The following is a 19,740-nucleotide window of genomic DNA, read 5'->3' as shown; positions in this document are numbered from 1 at the left end:
ATGAATTTATCGCTAGACTGTGCTCTGATCCACAATGCAACCAGGAATCACTAGTTTCGAATTTTAATAACCGGTAGTGTGATGTAAAAATCGATTCTAGGAAAACGAGGAACACGATATTATTTCTTTCATTGACAATTTGAGATCGTCTGCACTCACTTTTTTTGTCTCTAATGTATTTAATTTACATTAGCCAAAAAACACAAAAAATCATACATGAAAAACACAACAGAATCCTTCATTTGCAAATATCGTGATTCTTTCTAGCACATTATTAACATACACGTCAACCGTTAAGTCAAGTTTTCCGCGTTCGTCAGTTCAGTCTGCTAATTCTTTTATAGTGTAATCAGGAGGGAGGGGGTGACTCTATTGTTTTCGGTATTGATTCGTGACCGACTCATTGCTACCATTGTGATGTCACATAGCAACGAGTGAGCGCTTCGAGTAGCTTGTGCAGATTACGCCATTAAAGGAAAACAGAGATTAAGAAAGACCAAAAAACAGGCCTAATATCGCTTTTGTTCGCTAACTAAGTATAGGTGTGTACAGTTTATTGTTGCTTTTTGTCTGTGCGCATTATTTGTTTTAGTTTTGTACGTGCGTTATCGTGTATCCTTGTTGAATTTTGCGGGTAAGTGGCGGGACCGCCATCTTGAAAACGGGATGAGAGAGGTCAACGTAAAACGTTCGCGTTTTCTCTCTTAAATGTCTTACCAATAGTCTTGTTAATAGGAGGTTTTATGCGTTGATAGTATACATTTAACCTGCGTATATCTCTGTGTCGATTGAATCAGCCGTTCCTCTCATCAATCCGTTTGAGTGTTGAGATGTTGTTTATTTCTTGATTTCCACCAAAATTTCCCTGCGATGTGATCGGTTTTTGCATGTTTTGGAGAACTTTTGGTGGTAGTCATCTGGCCTTTGAATTCAATTCTTTGTGTTTTAACTCCGTTCGCCTTTTGTGTTTTAATTTTGTCCGCTGTATGGTGATATTTGTTAGCTTTAATCGTACAGCAGCTTTATTTGTTGGCTTTTGTTGTGAAGGTTTGTTGGCTTTTTTTTCCTGTCTCGTTGCAACTGTTGACTTATTGCTGTCCACTGCAGTTATGGTGTTCAGTGTTGTGATTTCATACTTACAACAAAGTTCAAATTAGAGTTAGCCTGAGTAAGCTGTTTTTGGTTTTCTTCTTGCCACTTACAATTTTGGTGTAAATATGTATAGCATTTAAATACAAAAATTACAGTTATGGTGAAATCAATTTTGCTGTATGATTTATTTATCTTTTGTCATAACCTGATAACTTGGCTTATTCCTGAACAATGCCACATCTTGGATGACGCTGTAACCTGTTCCAGGTTCTTGGTCAGTGGGCACAATCAAAAAAAGTGGCCGAGCAACAAGCGGGTTTTTGTAGAGAAAGAGACCGAGAGCATGGAACAGGCTAATGATGCTGCAACTGTCCTGCATTGCCATGTTGTAATGGCTCCTATTTCTTAAGCCTCCAAGAATTTCAAGGCTGCATTGTAGTCTTTTCATCCCTATAAGTTCTCATTATATTCCAACTAAAAAAAAACAACCCTCCACTAAATGTCACTAAATAGATATTGCAGCATAGCACTAAATGACAGCAAATACTAAGTGTTAGAGTGCAGAAATGCTGTAAAGACAATCAGACATCTATTCTTATTAATTTTTTATATTTAAAAAAGTTTTATGCCTATTAGCTTTTTTTATTTATTCTGCTCCTATAATCATCTCCTGCTCTTCACAGGTCCACATCAGCCTATACTTTCAATTATGGCTATATGTACCATTTAATCCATCAAATATTGTCGCTTGCATGTCTTTGTCTAATTGCATCACTAAATGCTCAAGCTACAACTGTAAAATATTCTCCAGTGGAGTGGTACTCCCCTATTTTCAAATCTTCAAGCAGATTCTGCACATTGCCAAAAATATTTGAAGTATAATAAACACCATAGCTTCCATTTGACTTTAAAAATGTGCTTGATATTTGTCCTTGGACATTATCTGTTCCTATCTTCTTGGAATGGATAATATCCACAGAGTGGACACTGAATGAAGGCTACTTTTCATAAAACCTGCATTACCAAATAAAGGAATGAATGATTGACTAAATCAACATGTCTTCCTCAGACTCCGGAGGTCCATAAGCTTCATTCTCCTCCAGTGTGCTTAGCAGCTATGCTCTCATTCTGACCATATATGGCCATACATGCCCTGCCTGATCCATTGTTAGTGGTTTTATTTGTGGTTTGTGTGATAGCAGTCAGCTCTGAAAACCTTGATGTTAGCTCCAGAGAATTTCCCCTCTTTTGCACTGTTTTGTGTCTTCATAGCTAAATGTTTAGTTATCCTTGTGTAAAAATGGTTGAATTTCACCACCCTAGCTTTTTTTTCAGTATGGTATTAAAGTCAATAAGGTTGGTGGCATCTATTTTAGTTGCTGATGTAACAGAAAAGTCACATTTTTTAACTTCACACCAATTTATTAAGTGAAACTATCATATATTTGGGATCTCAAATTAATTCCAAATTAAACTTGTCAACTGATTTATACTGGCAATCAAGCTGTGGTAAGCCTTTGTATGACTCTGTTCCTTTAAAGAAAATATCTTCGGCTGTCATAATCAATGGGAGTTTAATAAGGAGGTGTGGAAAAGTGCTTAAGGGGGTGCAAAAATGAAGAAAGAACTTGTAAATTTGACAGCATGACTGAACATGAAAAAAATATGTAGCTCTCATATGTATGTCTTGACAGGTGACAAAGAAATTTAAAAAAAGTCTAAACTAAGGTGAGTTAAAAACTCCATGCCAGTTGATCATCCAAGGGCAGGGGGGGGGGGGGGGGAGGTGGGACATAAGCCATCAAAGGGAAAATGTTCATCAGAATCCCTAAGTGCTGCCCAGTGTGGCATTCTAGAAGGGAATTTGTGCATTATGATATGTTCCTTCCAGTGACATTCCCTGCAAAAAAAAAACCGAAGTGTCTTTAATAACCTGTTTTCAGTGGGACACAATTTGTTAGATGAACAAAAGGGGACTATTGGCTGATCATGACCTTGCAAATCGATAGATTCTGATGGATCTATTGGATTAACAGCGTTCACCAATTCTTCAAATATCGAATTCCAAACTAAAATCAGGGAAAAGCTAGTCACAATTAGGCCGCCGGCCAGGAACTAGGCTGAGTTTTTCATGTAACACAACTATGTATAATATTTGTGGCAGACCTAACATATAAGAAAATCAAGACTTCTCTTTTCTCAAACAAAGCAAAATAAAATAGAACCGAATTACTAATCAAACCATAAATATTAACCAAATTACGGATATTGCCCTAAATGTAAACTGTAGTACGACAAAGGTGAAATAAGGCAGAAAACTTACCTAACCTGGCTAACTGAAACATGGCTGTTCTTCCCACACAGCCAGTCTTTGCACTTTGAAGGGATTGATGAGACGAACCACGAGCACTGAAGAACTGAAATTCCACATACAAGAAGCCAAGCATACCCTCTGTCGAACCTCCAATTCTTGTGTCAAAAGGGCTCTGCTTCGTTATGCAGTGGCCCTCGAAAGGTCAATCAGCTAACAGTTTTGCTCGACAAATTGGCTTCAAAACAGAAAGTTCTCGATCAAATTATCTACCTGTTGAATATTTTAGCCCACGAAAAGTACCAAATAACGATTCCTTAATGTCATATAAACCACATATTAACGAACCTAGGCAAATGGGGTAGAATATCGGAGCGAAATTCTGCATTTTTATCAACCTCTTGTACTTTACCCATTGGGCGCCATTTTGAATTTCATCCAAGCGAAACGTGACGTCACACTGGCAGTGATGACTCAACCAATGTTTTGCTTAGAGACGCCCCTCCCTCCTGGTCTAACTAAAGATGGAAGCTCGTTCGATGGCTATTTTACGGCTTATTTTGATAACGTTCAGCCTTTGTCAGAAATAGTGCATTTTGATGTTAAAGAACATGAGAAGGCGTCTGATGTCTACCCAGTTGATTCTTTTCGGGAATTACAGAAGCCAATTGGAGCCCCGGCGGGGAGGGGGGGGGGGTACTTTGGGAATTTTTGGGTGGGGATGTGCCGCTGGGACCCTGGAACCGTTAGCCTATACCAGAGCTAGTTCAGCTGAATTTTGCTACCCTATACTAGAGTAAACTCCCCAAATCCCCCCATCTATCGACACTGTTGAGGCTGATTTGCATAAATTTAAACTTGCCGATTTGATTTTTTCATATTTTTGAGTGGCAATTCCTGGTTTCCTTAGTCTAGATAAAATGTCCAACCAACTAGTCAGTTTTGTAAAAAATTATACCCTATTCTAGACCCAAACGCTCTGATTTATATACCCTATCCTAGAGTAAACTGCTTGAAAACCATACCCTTCACAGCGGCACATACCTATATAGCCCATATATGGCAGTGCCACACCCCCCCGGGATTGGAGCGCATTGTGATATCATGGGAAACATGGGAAAGCGTTTGATGTCTACTCAACTCATGGTTCTAGTCCGAGATTTAAAGTTGAAACGCTCCATATTTCTTCTAAGGGCCTGATTACCTGGCGAATTTCAGCATGGTTAGCCGGACTGAAATTTCAGCCCGGCTTCTGAAACAAATTCTCATGAAATCGAATTGGCGATTACATGAAGAAGGATTCAGCCCGTTTTTCAAACCGGGCTAGGATTTTCAGCCCGGGCAAACGGGCTGAAAAGTCTGAAAAAATCCCATGTAATCTAGACGGAATTTCAGCCCGGGCTGAAAAGCAGGAAATAAGATGGCTGCCGCTACGAAGTAGAAGCGATCTCAGTGGAATAAAGGCGATAAAATAGAGAATCTCTGTAATTTCAAAGCTTAGATGGAATATAAGAACATCGAGACATTGTTAAACAGCACGAGGCTGTCAGGGAAGCCATGAACTCGGCAAGCTTGAGGACATATTTTCTTTCTATGCAAGTACGTCTTTCTGGCTGAGAGACAGGTTTCGTTTCAGTTCCATCATCATTGTAGGGTGTTACTATCCCAAAAAGTTAAAACTTGAGCGCCAACAAAAGCTCAAACTACGAGAGAAGTAATGCGCCTATTTTCACGATCCGTGTTCTCGGCGCCATTTTAATTCTCTGGAGACATTACGCGCACAATTTCATATTTGGCTCCGAGGCTAATATTTCAGCCCGGGCTGAAATTCGTTATGTAATCGCAACAAAATGTCAGCCCCCCTAGCCGGGCTGAAATTTCAGCCCTAAGTCAGACATATATTGTGGAGAGGACCGTAAGTACGGTGGAATTATCATTTACGGACTCAGCAGTCTTCGGAGTAGCCTGCGGCTGGCAGACCATCAGAGTGGCGCACTGCAAACGGCACGCATTGCAAGAGTTGGTATGTTGTTATTATGCAAACCGACACGAGTGAATTTCAAGTGCTGCAAAAGAAATGGTCAAGTGAACCGGGTCGAGTACACGGCATAATTTACAGACCGGCATTTGGGGAATCTCTTAACGATGTGAAAGCTGTCGGTGAAGGCTTTGGAATAATTGATGGCGAGTTCAAGATCACCTCAGGCGCCTTGAATCCTTCCCATGGCGACGACTACCACGATGATGGCGCACTTATGAATGAGGATTCCGCGAGATTTGTTGGGGCGCTGGTCAAAATCTGAAAGGATGCAGGACCTAACTGCGGGGCAGAAGTCCTGCGTCGTTTTGCGGTCGCCTTCACAGCCGTTGTTTGGTCTCGTCACGCAAGGCGTTGCCTGGCGAGATCAAATAACGACTGCGACCAGCCTGGACTGCGACTTATTATTAGGCCCCCAAAATATAGCAACACGCAAATTTTCCGTTATTTCGGGGTACACTTTACGTTTGGGCTCCCGGATTGTGTATTTCGGTATGATATTGCCAAGATCCCGCCAAGATCTTACCGAGATCCTGCCAAGATCTTGCCAAGATCTTGCCAAGGTCTTACTATGGTTCCGCCAAGATCTTTCCAAGATCCTGCCGAGATCTTGCCAAGATTCCGCCAAGATCTTGGCAAGATCTAGGCAGGATCTTGGCCCGGGGGAAAGCGGGGTACTCCCGTAAATTTCGGATAGGTATGTGCCGCGAAGAGTCTTAAACGCTGATCCTATTTAAGGATGAAACAAACAGAAATTTATACCCCATTTAATGCCCAAACCCGAAAAATGACACCCTATTCAAGGGAAAAACAAAAACCAAACAACAGCTAGCTGCGCACGGCACAACGCAAATCTAGCTTTTTAAAATCGCTTTGCTACAACTTTTAAAGTGCTACTGAAACGAAAGTTTCGTGTCTGAGATTTCTGCCGAATTTTGTACTTTGAACCACGCTGATCATAGTAGACAAATTCGTTTTTGCCAAAAGAAACCGGAAAGTGGTGTTTTTAGCGATTGGAAAAACTGCATTTTTGTCCAAAACCATGTCCGGGCCGTGGAACCGTGTGAAAACGATTAGTGATGTCACGAGTTGCATGCACTTCGCCAGCGTGGGTCTTTTCCCTTATATTGTTTGTTATTGTACGGTCTGCAGTTATAGCTAATCATGCAAGATAACGAGGATTTCTCGAGCGATTAGAGTACGGAATGTATTTTTCATAATTATCTGTCGACGACGGAGTTGTTCTCAGATCAGTGGAGATGGAATCACGAGCTGAAATTGTGTTTGTTGCAAAGGAACCGGCGGTTCGACATCGGCATCAACACCGAGATCACATGGCAGCGATTCTGCCCAAATGTCAGCAGTTTGTTCCGGTTTCTCAAGTGGAAGCGCGATCGAGAATATCGAATAATCTAAGAGTAAGTAAAAGAAAAGTATAAAACTACGTATTGCTGGTTTTCAGTGTCACGCAATTCAAAATAGATCAAAATAAAAATCAAAACCGGTCAATAGATGAAGTCCAGAATCTGGGAAATCAAAAAAGGTAAATATGCAAAGACTCTCGCCAAAATTCTGGTCACAGCAATTTTTCTTATGCGAGATACGCGGAGAAATTTTTTACCCAAATTTATAGAAACTTGTATGGAGACGCCATGCTGGTGCCCATCCTCTCTAGGCCGTCTCGTAAATGCCGCGTCACGCAAAAGCTTAGAAATTCAAGCGTAGTGTATCACAAAACCAAGAACCCTTTCGGAGCGAAAATTTGTGTGAATATTAGTTTTTAGCTGCTCTTATACATCATTAAAGTAAAATCTCAGGAAGATCAATAGTTTTGTAGTTCGAATTTTAGTGACGTCATGTGAAAACCAGCTATAGCGCGCAGCAAACCGAGTATTATTAGACGAAATTAATGCTTATTTTCCAGGGGCACCCAACGACCGTTTTCTCTCGAATGCTGTTAGACGCTGTTTTTAGGCTATCTGGAGTACTTTTAAAGCTCTGTAGCTTAATTTTAGGTTGCACTAAAAAAATTTAATCTGTTCGGATATTCTAAGGGAACTTGAGTATTCTTGAATTTATTAGGGCTTTTCTGTCCATTTCCCGAAAACCTTAGGTCTTATCGCCTTTCCGAAAATGATAGCTGACCTTTTTTTGGTACCTAAAACGACATTTTCAACAGTCCGAAAACAACAGACATTAAATTTCTCATATCACGAAAGTTCGAGGTGCCAATTCTCTCGAGAAAATCAGAGGGGATTAAAGGCCTTCCGAACAGATAATTTACCGAAACGATCCGTTGGGTGTCCCTGATTTTCTCACCTTTTACGAAGCATACACATGCTTAGCTGACTTTGCTCGCGCAAAGTATGTGTATTTTACTGCAGTTCCATGTCAACTTCATATGGCAGGATCTCTCTTCTTTCTCTCCAAGATCCCGCCAAGATCAGTTGCCGAGATCCTGCCAAGATCTTGCCAAGATCTTGCCAAGGTCTTGCTAAGGTTCCGCCAAGATCTTGTCAAGATCCTGCCAAGATCTTGCCAAGATCCCGCAAAGATCCTGCCTAGATCTCATTGAAGCCATTTTGTTTTACGAGAGCTCTGTTTGAAATTCCGTGAATTTCGCTGACCAAGGAGCCCCTGGACTCAGGAAACGAGAGCAGGTGAATTGCATATTCAACTTGATCGCCAAACAGCCAGTAGTAGAAATGGATACGTCACTGAAAAGCTTGTCATCAAAGTGTTTTATTTCGTGATTCTTGGAATCAAGTAAATTATTGAAATCACAGTGCGAACGTGGTAAGGATCAACATCGCAGTTATTTATGAATTGACAGATTGATAGGCATTCACAATGGCGTAAGAATCTGAATTCAATACCATTTTTACAGAAAAAAAAAAATAGAAAACTGTTGTCTTGTTAAGAGGTTAATCGTATATCGTTACGCGATCTCTGTGATGGATTAAAAAAAAATTGCAGAGACAATCGTTGCGGGACAACGGCGTGGTACAAAATGAAAATACAAACACACTTGATATGCGATCATACAAGCCACATCTTAAATATGTTCTATTAGTTGCTAATTTGATTCCCCACACCCTTACGCTTGTTTTGGCTGCTTCACTCTCGCTTAATAGTCTGACCTGTGATTATTTTCATTCGTTTTATGCCTTCTTTTTAAAGGAGCCAAGTCACGCCTAGCCGTTCTTTGGAATGTCACGCAACGCTCTCCCGTGACATCTCAAAGAACGGCTGCGAAGGAGACTACGTCACACCAGAATTTTTCAAGCTCGTCGTTTGAGATCTGTTTCACCGGTATCATCTTGGTTCCCTATTGTTTTATTTAAAAAAAAAATAAAATAATTTTGAGGCTGTTCAATATTCAACCGTTAATTTTCTTGTGAAAAGAAAAAAAAAATTGAAACATTGTGACGGAGCTCTGTAAGGGTAAAAAAGCATGTGGTTAGGAACCGCTTGGCTTTTTAATGTTTGTGATAACCCGTTTTATTGAAAAAAGCGTATCATAACAGGCCCTCATAACAACCATGCCTCGGGCTGCCTCACTTGTGCACGCCCAATCTAAGAATCCATTCGTTTATGAGCCATGGTACACATAACCTTAAATTAAAGCCTGTCTCTTCTCCTACGACAAATTATTTCCTGAAGAGTTTCTTCAACTTCTTTGGGTAGTAACATGAATAGAAAACCAATGACGATATAAAATGCAGCGACTATTTTGTAACTACCAAACTCTGCACCCCGGAAGATAAAATCTGTCAGGGCGTTGATAGGAATACCGAGAACGGTGCCGAGAGAGATGAACAAAGGGTGCGTGAAGGCGATGCCGAAGTTAATCAAAAAGTTAAATATTATTCCTAGAACCGCCTTTCCACAAAGATATTTCCATGGAATGTTTCTCCAGGTGAAAGCTTCGTAGTGAATGAAATGAAAGATGACAATGATTGGCCAGAGAAGTAATGTGCTGAGAAGGCCAAGACAGGACAAGAACAGAGAAACTTGACCCAAGGTAGCGTCTCCCACGATCCTTTTGAACCACACCTAAGATATAAGATAGAAGCAAGGGTATATACCTGTGTTTCACATCCCGGAGAGGGAAGGGAGTGGGGGAGTGGGTATCGCTCTGAGGGGGAGCTTACGAATGGTGGTTCTTTAAAGCAAGACACTTATTTTTTTCTTCATAAGAAAATCTTTTCTGAAGAATATTGAGGATGAAATCTGCGAGATATTAAGAAAATTTTAAGAATAAACCCGAGGCTGAGATTTTCGAAAAAGGATATAATTCTTTGTGTTGAAAATCTGTAAATACAATTCAGTTATATGTTTTAACTTAACCGTTTAAAACGATTTCTCTCTCTAAATGCGATACAGATCTAGACATCGAACATTTGTAGTAATTAGATACCCCAATACATGCTAAAACGGAAATGTCATAATCTATAATTAAAGAATAATAAAAGAATATTTTCAGCCAAAGATCAGCAGAAAATTAGAATGTTCCGTCTGGGCCGGAAAAACAACATTCTTATCTGGGAAAAGAGTGTATACCTAGCTCGTTTCCAGGATCACCCTTTGTTTAAGAGACCTTACTGGAAAAATCAGCTTTTTTTCCCGACAGTTAATGTTTCAGTGAGTTTCCGTCATTCTGGAACTCATGGTAAGTCTACTCGTTGTCGCAATTTGGGGAATTTATACTTTTGAGATTCAATAGCTTTAAGGCGATAATAAAGCATAGGTTTGTGTGAAGAGATCACATAAAGTTTTACCAGAGTGTAGAGCCACTATTATTTCGACGCGACTCAATTTGGCCACACTTCATTTTGGTGAATTCTAAAGGCCGATTTACACGGTACGACTTTGTCGCATGCGACAACCTTACGACAGGCCCGCGACATGACTTAGGACCATTTACACGGCACAGCATTCTCACTTACGATATGCCAAATGATATGCTACTGTGTATGCCAAAATCGCGTACAATTCCACTTCACATTGTATCTGGCACCCTGTTTGAAATGTCCTTATGGCCGCTATTTTTTTCGACGAGGACTTCTTCTCCACTCTTCACTTAATTTTTCAGTCACCTCTTCACAAAAAGTTGTCTTCGCTTTTGTATTCTATGGTGACTTGCTAATGAATGACAGCCTCGTCCGCCATTTTGACGTAAGAAAACCTCACCTTCCTCCCCTAGTCAGAAGAAATTTGTCACAAAACACGTCATTTTCTACGCATTTTGGCTACGATTGTCGTAGCGTTTTAAAACCTGTTTTAAAATCCTACGACATTTCTTGTGACGTACACGACAGTCGTAAGCGAGTTGTACGTTTGACTTACACGAAACAATTCGTGTCGTACACAGGTCCTAAGCTTGTCGCATGCGACAAAGTCGTGCCGTGTAAATCGGCCCTAAAAAAGCAATTTCTGAAAAAAAATTGTTAAATTTGTTTAATTGGTGTCACAAGTATCCTACGTAATAAGGTTTGGTAAAACAGATCTCAGAGGTTGAACGTTGAATGCATTCTATTCCCAGGGGTGCCACGGCCGTAGACTTTCTCAAAAGGGACATGTTGGTCGGCATTTCAAACCCTACCGGTATTTTAGAACTTACCTTGTACAAAGCGGCCCCGATGGCTGCAGCTACGGACAGGACTCCTCCGGCGACGTTAGATCCTTCAAAGCCTTCTGCATAAGCCATCATCACTATACCACCAATACAAAGCACCACTGCTGTTACCTGATAACTTAATGATAAATTTAACCGCAGCGAAGTTCGTTACTAAGTGAGGTGAGTAGATTCCCAAACGTATGGCACACCCTCCTATTTGGCTCGACGGGGGAAGGGGGGAAAGGGGGGGGGGGAGGGGGAAGGGGGGAAGGGGGGAAGGGGGGAAGGGGGAAGGGGGAAGGGGGAAGGGGGAAGAGGACCTTTGATAATAATTAATCACTGGGATGCCCGTCCGAAATTTTGACTTTCACCCGTTGGGCAGAGCTATCTGAGCATAGCTCCAATTCTTTTTTTATTTTACCTCAGAGGTACTACTCTCAAAGAACACACCATAAAGAGCTACATGATATTCATGTATGATGAAGTCACATGTTCTAAATGTTGTTACACGGATTTCCTTACTACTAAAATTTTACTAAAACAGAATGATGGTTTTTTAAATTTCTTGTCTTGCAACCCTAACAGGTACCCTGTCAGCCAAAACACGAGGGATAAAATTAACATCCATAGCTGTCACGTGCTGTCTCTCCCGGTCATGTGACCAGAAGTACAAGGGTGTAAATAGCGAATTGTAATGGAGAGCTGTCTAGTGGTAACCCGCAATGGAATAGTACCTTAACAGAGGGGGACGAATCAATATTCTAGTTGCTTCATGCCACAGAAACCGGGATAAGTTTTGCCAGCTGAGGCCACGAAGATCATGAGACTTTGCCAATGGTTCTCCTTACCTTAACAACGCCAAGTCTTTCCTTCAGCCAAATCAGAGAGAAAACGTAAACAAAAGCATTACAGGATGAAAACAGAGCTGTGACATCTGCTGCTCGTATGAAGCCGAGGGCGCGAACATAAGAGTAATTCGTTAACAGCCACAGCAAGCAAAACGGACCCACGTATTTCAGTAGCGACTTGAGATGCAGGCCTTGACTCCCAAACACTTTTTCACTTTCCCTATAGAACAAGTTCATAACAACAACAAAACAGAAAATATTAAAGCTTGCAGCAAGTTCACTAACTACGTATCCTATCATAAAGAATTGAGCAATTTTAGCAATAGTATATTTAGTTAAAAATAAACGTGTTGAAATAAAACTTTTGTTATTCTATGTTATGTCATGCCAATCAGCGTTTTTGGTGCGTTTACAGTTTGGAAGATGGGCGAACTTGCTTGGACGCTTTCCGTTTTTAGATTAAAACACATTCGCTTGGACGAAGCCAGGAATAAACCTGTAGCAATTGTTTTTCTAGCTTTTTCTAAGGTATAATGCAGTAAGAATAGTATTTTCTTCGTGCTTTAAAAAAAAAAAAAAAAGTTTATGCAAGGTGTCCGCTTAATATGGGGTCCGTTAATACAGGTTTCACTGTATCATCAATGCCTTACCTATGTACTCGAAGGGTTAGCATGAGTAAGTATATCTTTTGTTCCGTCAGTGTTAGTAGCTATTGTTAGTATCAACATTATAAGAAGTATAACAATAATAACATTGTAAAAAAGTAATGATAGTATTGGAAATTATGTTCGTCTTGATAGTAATGTTCTTGTCAGTATTGTAAGTTATGTATGGTATTCAAAAATAAATAAATAAATAAATAAATAAATAAATAATAAATTTATAAATAAACAGAAATTTTAAAAAAACAAACAAAAAATTTATTTCAAGTTAGTAGTTTAAGCTTTCAAATTAATATATATTTTTTTCAATGGAGCAAACCTGTAAAATTAAATAATTTTCTTTCCTCTAAGCAATCCTGGCAGAAAATGGACAGGAAAAACTACAAGCATCCAGGAAGTCGAGAACCACGCGACTTAAAATGGCGCGTTGAAGTCTGGTGAGTAAGTACTCTGAGCAAACTGGGTAGACCCCACCCAGGACAAGGCGATGCCGATCACTATGGGAACGCCAATCAGCATCTTTTTTGTGTCAAGATGAAATCCTCGTGAAGATTCTTGCTGTGTAAGTGGCTCTAAAAGAAATTTAACAACAGCAGATATTGAGCAGTTGTTTTTCCATTGCTTTTATTTTTTGTTAGACATAATTATGCCTGGGACATGCAAGGGACTTGGTTGGATGTAACCCCAAAGGGATTTTACCTTATCTGCATCTACTTAGCTATTGAGGCACTGCTCTCTTGCGAATTGTATTCGCCCTTGCATGAATAACTTAATAGAGAGACTTAGTAATACGTTTAAGCGAACGGCAAACGGCAAAAATGGAACTTTTGCCGTCTGCTTGTCATGCGAATAAGAGATGTTTTTGTAATTTTCTGTTGTATCTATGTAAGAATTATAAGAAAAGGGAGCGCAATCAAAACTGAAACGCCGTTCGCGTTTGCCGTAAACGTGGTTCTAAATCTACTTAATGTTTTTGTTCAAGAACAATTCTCTAGGCGACAAAACGTGCCGACTAAATTGTTACGATAACGATGCGGTATCACATGTATGGGTAATATTATCTATCCTTGAAAGACATTTATCCTTTTCTTTTCTTTTCTTTTTCTTTTTTTTTTTTACCTTCGTGATCAATAGCGCCCTTGCCAAAGCAGATTTTTTATTAAACAAATACTTCAAGATTGATCCGAATTAGTGTGGACAGTGATAGTGAAAACCGTGAATGGACGAAATAATTTTATGTGTCTGGGAGATCATAGCGTGAGTGTTTAGTCACGCTATGGTGAGTTTATTTAATTAAGTCACGCGATCAGGACTGAAGCTATCCTATCAAAATTCGATTGATTACATAAACACAAATTTAGCTGACTTGAATGTTGTCATGTACCTGAGAATATCGCATCTTCGTTGTAGCAATCAATTCGTCTTTGATCATCCTGTCCATCGCCAGGTGTGTGCAGTAACTTGGATTTTTCGCTGTACTTCACGTTCTGGTTATCGTTTTCATGCATGATCAACTTTTCAGTCTTATCGCATGACAAAACTGCTGAGTTGGGCAATTTTTACAGCAGATTAGTGATGAACAAACCGATGACAACTCAAATCCACTGTCGAAATTTTGTGATGAAGACCTAGTAACTGCTATGTCGACGTATAGGCCTTCGATCGATCAGACGAAACTGGCATAACTGCAAATTAAAAAGAGGGTATCATTACGGCTACTGACCTCTGAACAAATAGTCCATGCGCGTGATCAGAGCGTGAAGTAAAACAGTAACATGATGTCACAAGATATATGGCGATATTTAAATTGTTTAACAGCTCTTATCACATGCGGGGCAAAATTACTAAATGCTGATTGGCTGAGACAGAGGCCATTTTTTCTTAATCACGAGGGCACTTGACTCAATTGACCTCACTCCCAATGTGTGGCTTCATAGCTCAGTTGGTAGAGCATCGCACCGGTATCGCGGAGGTCACGGGTTCGAATCCCGTTGAAGCCCTGATTTTTTTCAGGCTTCTTCTTTCCAATTGTTTAAATTTCATCTACAACCGCAGTTCAAATATGAATTATTTCATAAATACTTCACATCGCTAGTTACATATGTATGGCTGGATATGATAATGCTGTAATCAGTAAATGAGTTATTTCTCATTTTAGAACCGCCGACATTTACGAAGAAACCTCCTTCGCAGGTTGTTTTATTGCCTGGATCTGCTTCAAGCCTTTGTTGTGAAGCTATAGGCTCTCCTCGTCCCAGGATAGAGTGGTCACGTGCTCAATAGTCTTCTGATTTGCCGCCAGTTTCTCAGGAAAAGGGGTGTCTTGATGTCAACGAAAACAGTGACGGGGATTACATCTGTCGCGCTGCAAACCGGTTTGGATTGGCGGAAACAACAGCTTCAGTCATTACGGTGCCTCTCATAGGTTGGGTATATTCCATATCCGTTACCTTTAATGGACTGCAGTTTTGTCCTACTGTTCGGAATTAATTCCCCAAAATAACGTCTGTTCATCAAAGAGATAGTCACAGAGAAATGATAATGTATATTTAGATGAGCATTTTTGAGGGTATTCAATTTACTATATAATACTGAGAGTCTGAGTTGTTTAGAGGGAACAAATAAAGTCATCGTCTTATGTCGTAAACACAACAAAAGTCCATTGCTACAAGTATAGGACTAATATTACAGTAAAAAGACGATAATGCCTGACTTAGTTTTTGTGTTATTTACACAGGTACGTCATGGGACCAGATCCATAATTACTTCAGACCCAAATCGGATGACATTTATTATTTAAAACCAACTTCCAATGCTGCATTTGCGGTAAAGTCAAACTTCACTAACATGGTCTAATTGATTCTTATGTATGCCTATGGTAATAAGTTTAATAAACCCGTTTCAAATTCTACCAGGCGGTACAGTTATTAAGAGACCCTGCTAGTAATTAAATCTTCAATTACCATGTTGTGCTTTCTTTTCCTTGATTTTTCCTTGGTTGGGAAGTCCTATAATAGAACTAATTTACAAATATGAAATGTAACGTTTGCTTATTGCCATTGCTTGTGAAAACTCAATTTAAGAACGTGATTTTATCAAGATTAAGCGAGTATTTAATTAAGGGACTTGCTTGTTTATTTTAGATTGATTTTAGTGACCTGGAATGAAAATGAGCCACTTTAAATTTATTGCATAATAAAATAAGTAATTTGCATAACATCGTCAGTTTCCCTAAAACCGGTTGTCTAAAATTGGAATAACAGAGAAAAACGAGGTTTCTTTTATTGAAGGAGACGGCCATACTGAATACAATTTTGATTATGACGCTTTGAAAAGTTCCACTCCATCCCAGTGCTACTCGTTGAATCTCTGGATCCGCTGAGTAGGCTTAATTAAAAGCTACATTTTCATAGAAGTTAACGCTCTGAATTATTTTTGAACTTTAAGATTGTTGCTGGGCGAACAAAAAATGATATGATAATTACTATATACTGATTGACAAGGTTACATGGAATTTGATGAGATTGATACAATTTATATTTGATTTATCTCACACCTTAAGCCTGAAAATAATTTTTTATGAAATGTTCCTATTTCTTTTACTTAAAATACATTTATATTTGCAGCGTTGGTTCCGCGTTGGATTTGAATAAACGTCGATGCATTCTAAAGGTCTATTTGTATTTCCACATCAAACGGGAAAATATAAAGGTCGTAGCCGAATGTCAGTTTGGGGTATTACGTTTGCGTATTTTAGGATTCTGTTCTATACTGAGTTAACGGTCTTTTCAAAAAAAAAAAAAAGCTTATCTTTTTTTTAAAATCACAATCCAGCTTAAACACGGATTCTAAAGTTGAAGCCGCAAAAAGCTTCTCACGATAATTGTGATTTTCAATTTCAGTTTTGCTATCTCTTTACAGTTTTCAGTGAAGTTTATTGTTAACATTTTCTGTCCTTTAGTTTAACATCGACTAACCTTAACATCAGACATAAGCAGTGGAAAACAATTTTATGTAAGAGAAATTCCTGGCCAGATTTCTGCTGGTCCATACATCAAAATCTTATCAAGAACAGAGAGACGGCAATAAATTTCACTAAGCTTGCCTAGCAAGGGATTTGCAATGCCTTGAGGTAAAGCAAATGCTTGGAACTCAATTCAGTTATGTTACTGAATTGTCTATGTTTTAGGAGACAAAGGGAAACGTGTTTATAAGGATTTAGTAGAAACCCGTCAGGTGCACAGGGTTTCTGGTTTCATTGTGTTGTTTAAAGATACTGTTCAAATGATGCGAATTCCGTGATTTTGGGTTAAAATAATAAGGATTTAAAAATTATACAGGTTACCTCAAAACCATAAAATTGAATTAAGAAGGATTTTGTTGATTTATATTAGTGACAAATATCTCGAGAAATGTCATATAAGACCAGTATTTTTGTGTACGAGATAGCTAATGCTATTAACATGAACTCATTTGCAAAGCGGCCGATTATAAAGACGAGATGAGTTTGTATTACAACAACGCCGGCTTGTATTTATTTAAATGTTACTCCGAAGAAAGCAAATTAAGTCGAGGAAGCGAACAAAGTATTGTAAAGTAAAACAATGCTATTACTAAGCAGTTTGTTCAAGTTATTCGAGTTATTCATTGCAAAGTTATTGCACGTGGGGGGAAAAAAGCTCGGGCTAGCTTGCCACCAAGGAGCCTTTCCCATTCGCTTCCCCAAGTTTTTGTTCTCTCCCCTCCCCTTATACCGCGAGTGCAACCGTTGGTTATATGACAATGACTCGACGCACATGTCAGCGGCTTGTTTTCGATCATATCGTGACTCGGCACAGATTTCAGAGCTAACCTTCTCGTTGCACTGAGATCCTCTTGGGAGCGAAGAGAAAACTATATACAATCCTAGATACAACCTTTTATACAACCTTTGTAAGACAGGCGACTCGTTGCTTCGCCTCTCTTTCGAAGCAGCAAATAACGGAATGTGTTCAAAGGATGCGACAAAACTGTTTTTGACTCCTGCCGTTTTATAAGCTAGTAAGCTTCGTCGATCGAATCTGCTTATCTTGGTCATCGCACGGACGTGAGGCCGGTGTCCGCTGTAATTAGGATTGACGTGTGCCCCAGGCGTCTCCTTCTGGTTAGGGTTCCAGCGACAAGCGAAGACTGAAGACGAGCCAGTTAAGAAGAATGACTGATGATCTGGGTACGAGGGTAAAAAGTTAATACATCCGGTTCACTGACGTGAACTTTCTCGCACGGACAGTTTAATAGGACATTTCACTGGAACGCTTTGGTTCATCAGTATTAGTTAGAAATGCACGATGTTCTACGAATAATCTTAACGGTGTTCCACTGGGAGGGGGACTCGATTATGAAAAGGTCGGGGATGCTCGTCGGAAATTTGAATTAAACCCCTAAAGGAGATCAATCTGGGTGCGACTCAAGCTTTATTTGACTCTTAAAAGATACCACTTAAAACAGAATAGGCTTGATTACCAGCCGCTGATCAGGAAAGGAGCCCGCGCTAGTAGACCGGACACGAGAGACGGGTGGAAACTCAGCCTAAAACGCAAACAAGAACGTTTCTTTTATTATTGTTTCTTCAAGTGAACCCTAGAGCATACTTTAACAGGTAAAAGTAGTGACACGTCCTTCAACACCCTAAGTGAGGGCAGAATCTGTAACGATGTTATGATGTCATAGGCCCTTCGGGCTTGCGCAGTAGAAGGAGATGTATCCCGGATGTAGTTGTTGTTGTATTACGGCTAGTAATGGCGGGCTTTTATGAGCTTCATTAAAAACCGTTGTGTTAGCATCGTTTAGTCTCGTTTAGACTACGCTACATGGTGTCAGAAGTGAAACACACATAGTACTGCCGCTCGTGGCCTCGCCGGAAGCCAACTTGGTGAGTTTTTTGAAGTATTTTCTGTGAACTCTCCCGTCGATATTTCTGTACAAGTGTTATGCCTACCATGAGTGAAGAAGGTGGTGGCGCTTCGGGTACACAACCCTTGACGATAACTGTTGCTGTGAATATACCGCTTCCAGAAAGGATGGATTTAAGCGGTGGAAATCTTCCTGTCAAATGGCAACGATTCTCTCGAGCGTGGTCAAATTACGAAATCGCGGCTCAGCTAAAAGACCCCGAAAACCCGGGCAGAAATAAGGAACGACGGGCAGCCACGTTGCTTACGTGCATCGGTTCTGATGCATTAGACGTCATTGATGCTATGGAGTTTGAGAACGAAGACCAAAGAAAAGACCCGGAAGTGATCTTAGAAAAGATGAAACAATACTGCATTGGGGAGTGCAATGAGACCTATGAAAGGTATGTGTTCAACCGTCGGGACCAAGAGTCAAATGAATCAGTTGATGCTTATGTCACCGCATTACGAAAATTAGCGAAGACATGCAACTATGGGTCATTAACAGACTCACTTATTCGTGATAGAATGGTGGTGGGCATCAATGACAATTCTGCTCGTAAGAAGCTCCTGCAGACAAGCAAGCTCACTTTAGGACAATGTATAGACATCTGTAGATCTTCGCAGACATCAGCAAGGCAGCTAAAGGAGATGAATCAAGAGGATGTCCGTTTCGTGAAGGAAGACAAAAGAAAAACAGTTGACAAAAAGAAGACAAAGGTTCCAGAGAAGAACCAAAACGAGTCACAAGAACGTAAGTGCAAGTTTTGTTCAAGGCACCATCCTTTCACGAAGAAGAACTGCCCTGCTTGGGGGAACATCTTGCAAGAATTGTGGCAAGCCAAACCATTTTGCGGTGTGTTGTCAAGAATCTAAGAAGAAAGTGCTGTCTGTGGATTACACATCCGAAGATGAGGAGTATGAATATGTGGCCGAGATTGAAGTGAAAGAGATGGTTAATGCATTAGCCTCCAGTCGTTCCCCTAACAAAGTTTTTGCCACCCTACTGGTCAATGGAAACCAGGAAAAGTTTCAGTTAGACAGTGGATCAACAGTAAACATCATGACTGATGAGACAGTGTTAAAGCTCTGTGGCCAAAACGGCTTGAGTGAATTGGAAGAAACCCCCGTGACCCCGGTAATGTACAACCAGTCAGAGGTCAAACCCTTGGGCAAGAAGCGATTCAAAGTCATCAACCCCAAGAACAATAAGAAATACAGCATTGAGTTTCATCTTGT

General features: G+C 40.0%; 2 protein-coding genes, 1 long non-coding RNA gene and 1 pseudogene across 4 annotated transcripts; 2 read left to right on the top strand and 2 right to left on the bottom strand.

Moving 5' to 3' along the window:
* Positions 1-1,258: 1,258 nt before the first annotated feature.
* Positions 1,259-3,898, bottom strand: LOC149105567 (uncharacterized). The gene is made up of 2 exons (XR_016201172.1): positions 3,416-3,898; positions 1,259-2,992 (listed from the first exon to the last, which is right to left on the bottom strand). It is a non-coding gene; the product is annotated as an uncharacterized LOC149105567 (long non-coding RNA).
* Positions 3,899-4,503: 605 nt separating this feature from the next.
* LOC149105566 (uncharacterized) lies at positions 4,504-5,756 on the top strand (the record flags this gene model as incomplete). Its single annotated transcript, XM_089272370.1, has 2 exons — positions 4,504-4,620; positions 5,368-5,756. Coding segments are annotated over 2 exons (456 nt in total), but the record flags the coding sequence as incomplete, so codon positions are not given.
* Positions 5,757-8,167: 2,411 nt separating this feature from the next.
* On the bottom strand, positions 8,168-14,745 carry LOC149105565 (solute carrier family 35 member F3-like; annotated as a pseudogene). The gene is made up of 5 exons (XR_016201157.1): positions 13,956-14,745; positions 12,891-13,143; positions 11,910-12,129; positions 11,065-11,190; positions 8,168-9,497 (listed from the first exon to the last, which is right to left on the bottom strand). The product of XR_016201157.1 is annotated as a solute carrier family 35 member F3-like (transcript).
* A 3,804-nt stretch (positions 14,746-18,549) lies between these two features.
* Positions 18,550-19,377, top strand: LOC149105564 (uncharacterized). The gene has a single exon (XM_089272369.1). It carries the CDS (start codon positions 18,550-18,552, stop codon positions 19,375-19,377), a length of 828 nt encoding a protein of 275 aa, XP_089128495.1.
* Positions 19,378-19,740: the final 363 nt, after the last annotated feature.

Source organism: Orbicella faveolata, unplaced genomic scaffold (genome assembly GCF_042242905.1).
Source record: "Orbicella faveolata isolate gen_17 unplaced genomic scaffold, um_ofav_v1 contig_34, whole genome shotgun sequence".
Taxonomy (NCBI): domain Eukaryota; kingdom Metazoa; phylum Cnidaria; class Anthozoa; order Scleractinia; family Merulinidae; genus Orbicella; species Orbicella faveolata.
The sequence above is the reverse complement of the archived record's forward strand: the minus strand, read 5'-3'. Positions and strand labels throughout refer to the sequence as shown.

Coding starts and splice junctions, on each gene's coding strand:
- LOC149105564 (XM_089272369.1), top strand. CDS start 18,550: ATGAGTGAAGAAGGTGGTGGCGCTTCGGGTACACAACCCTTGACGATA.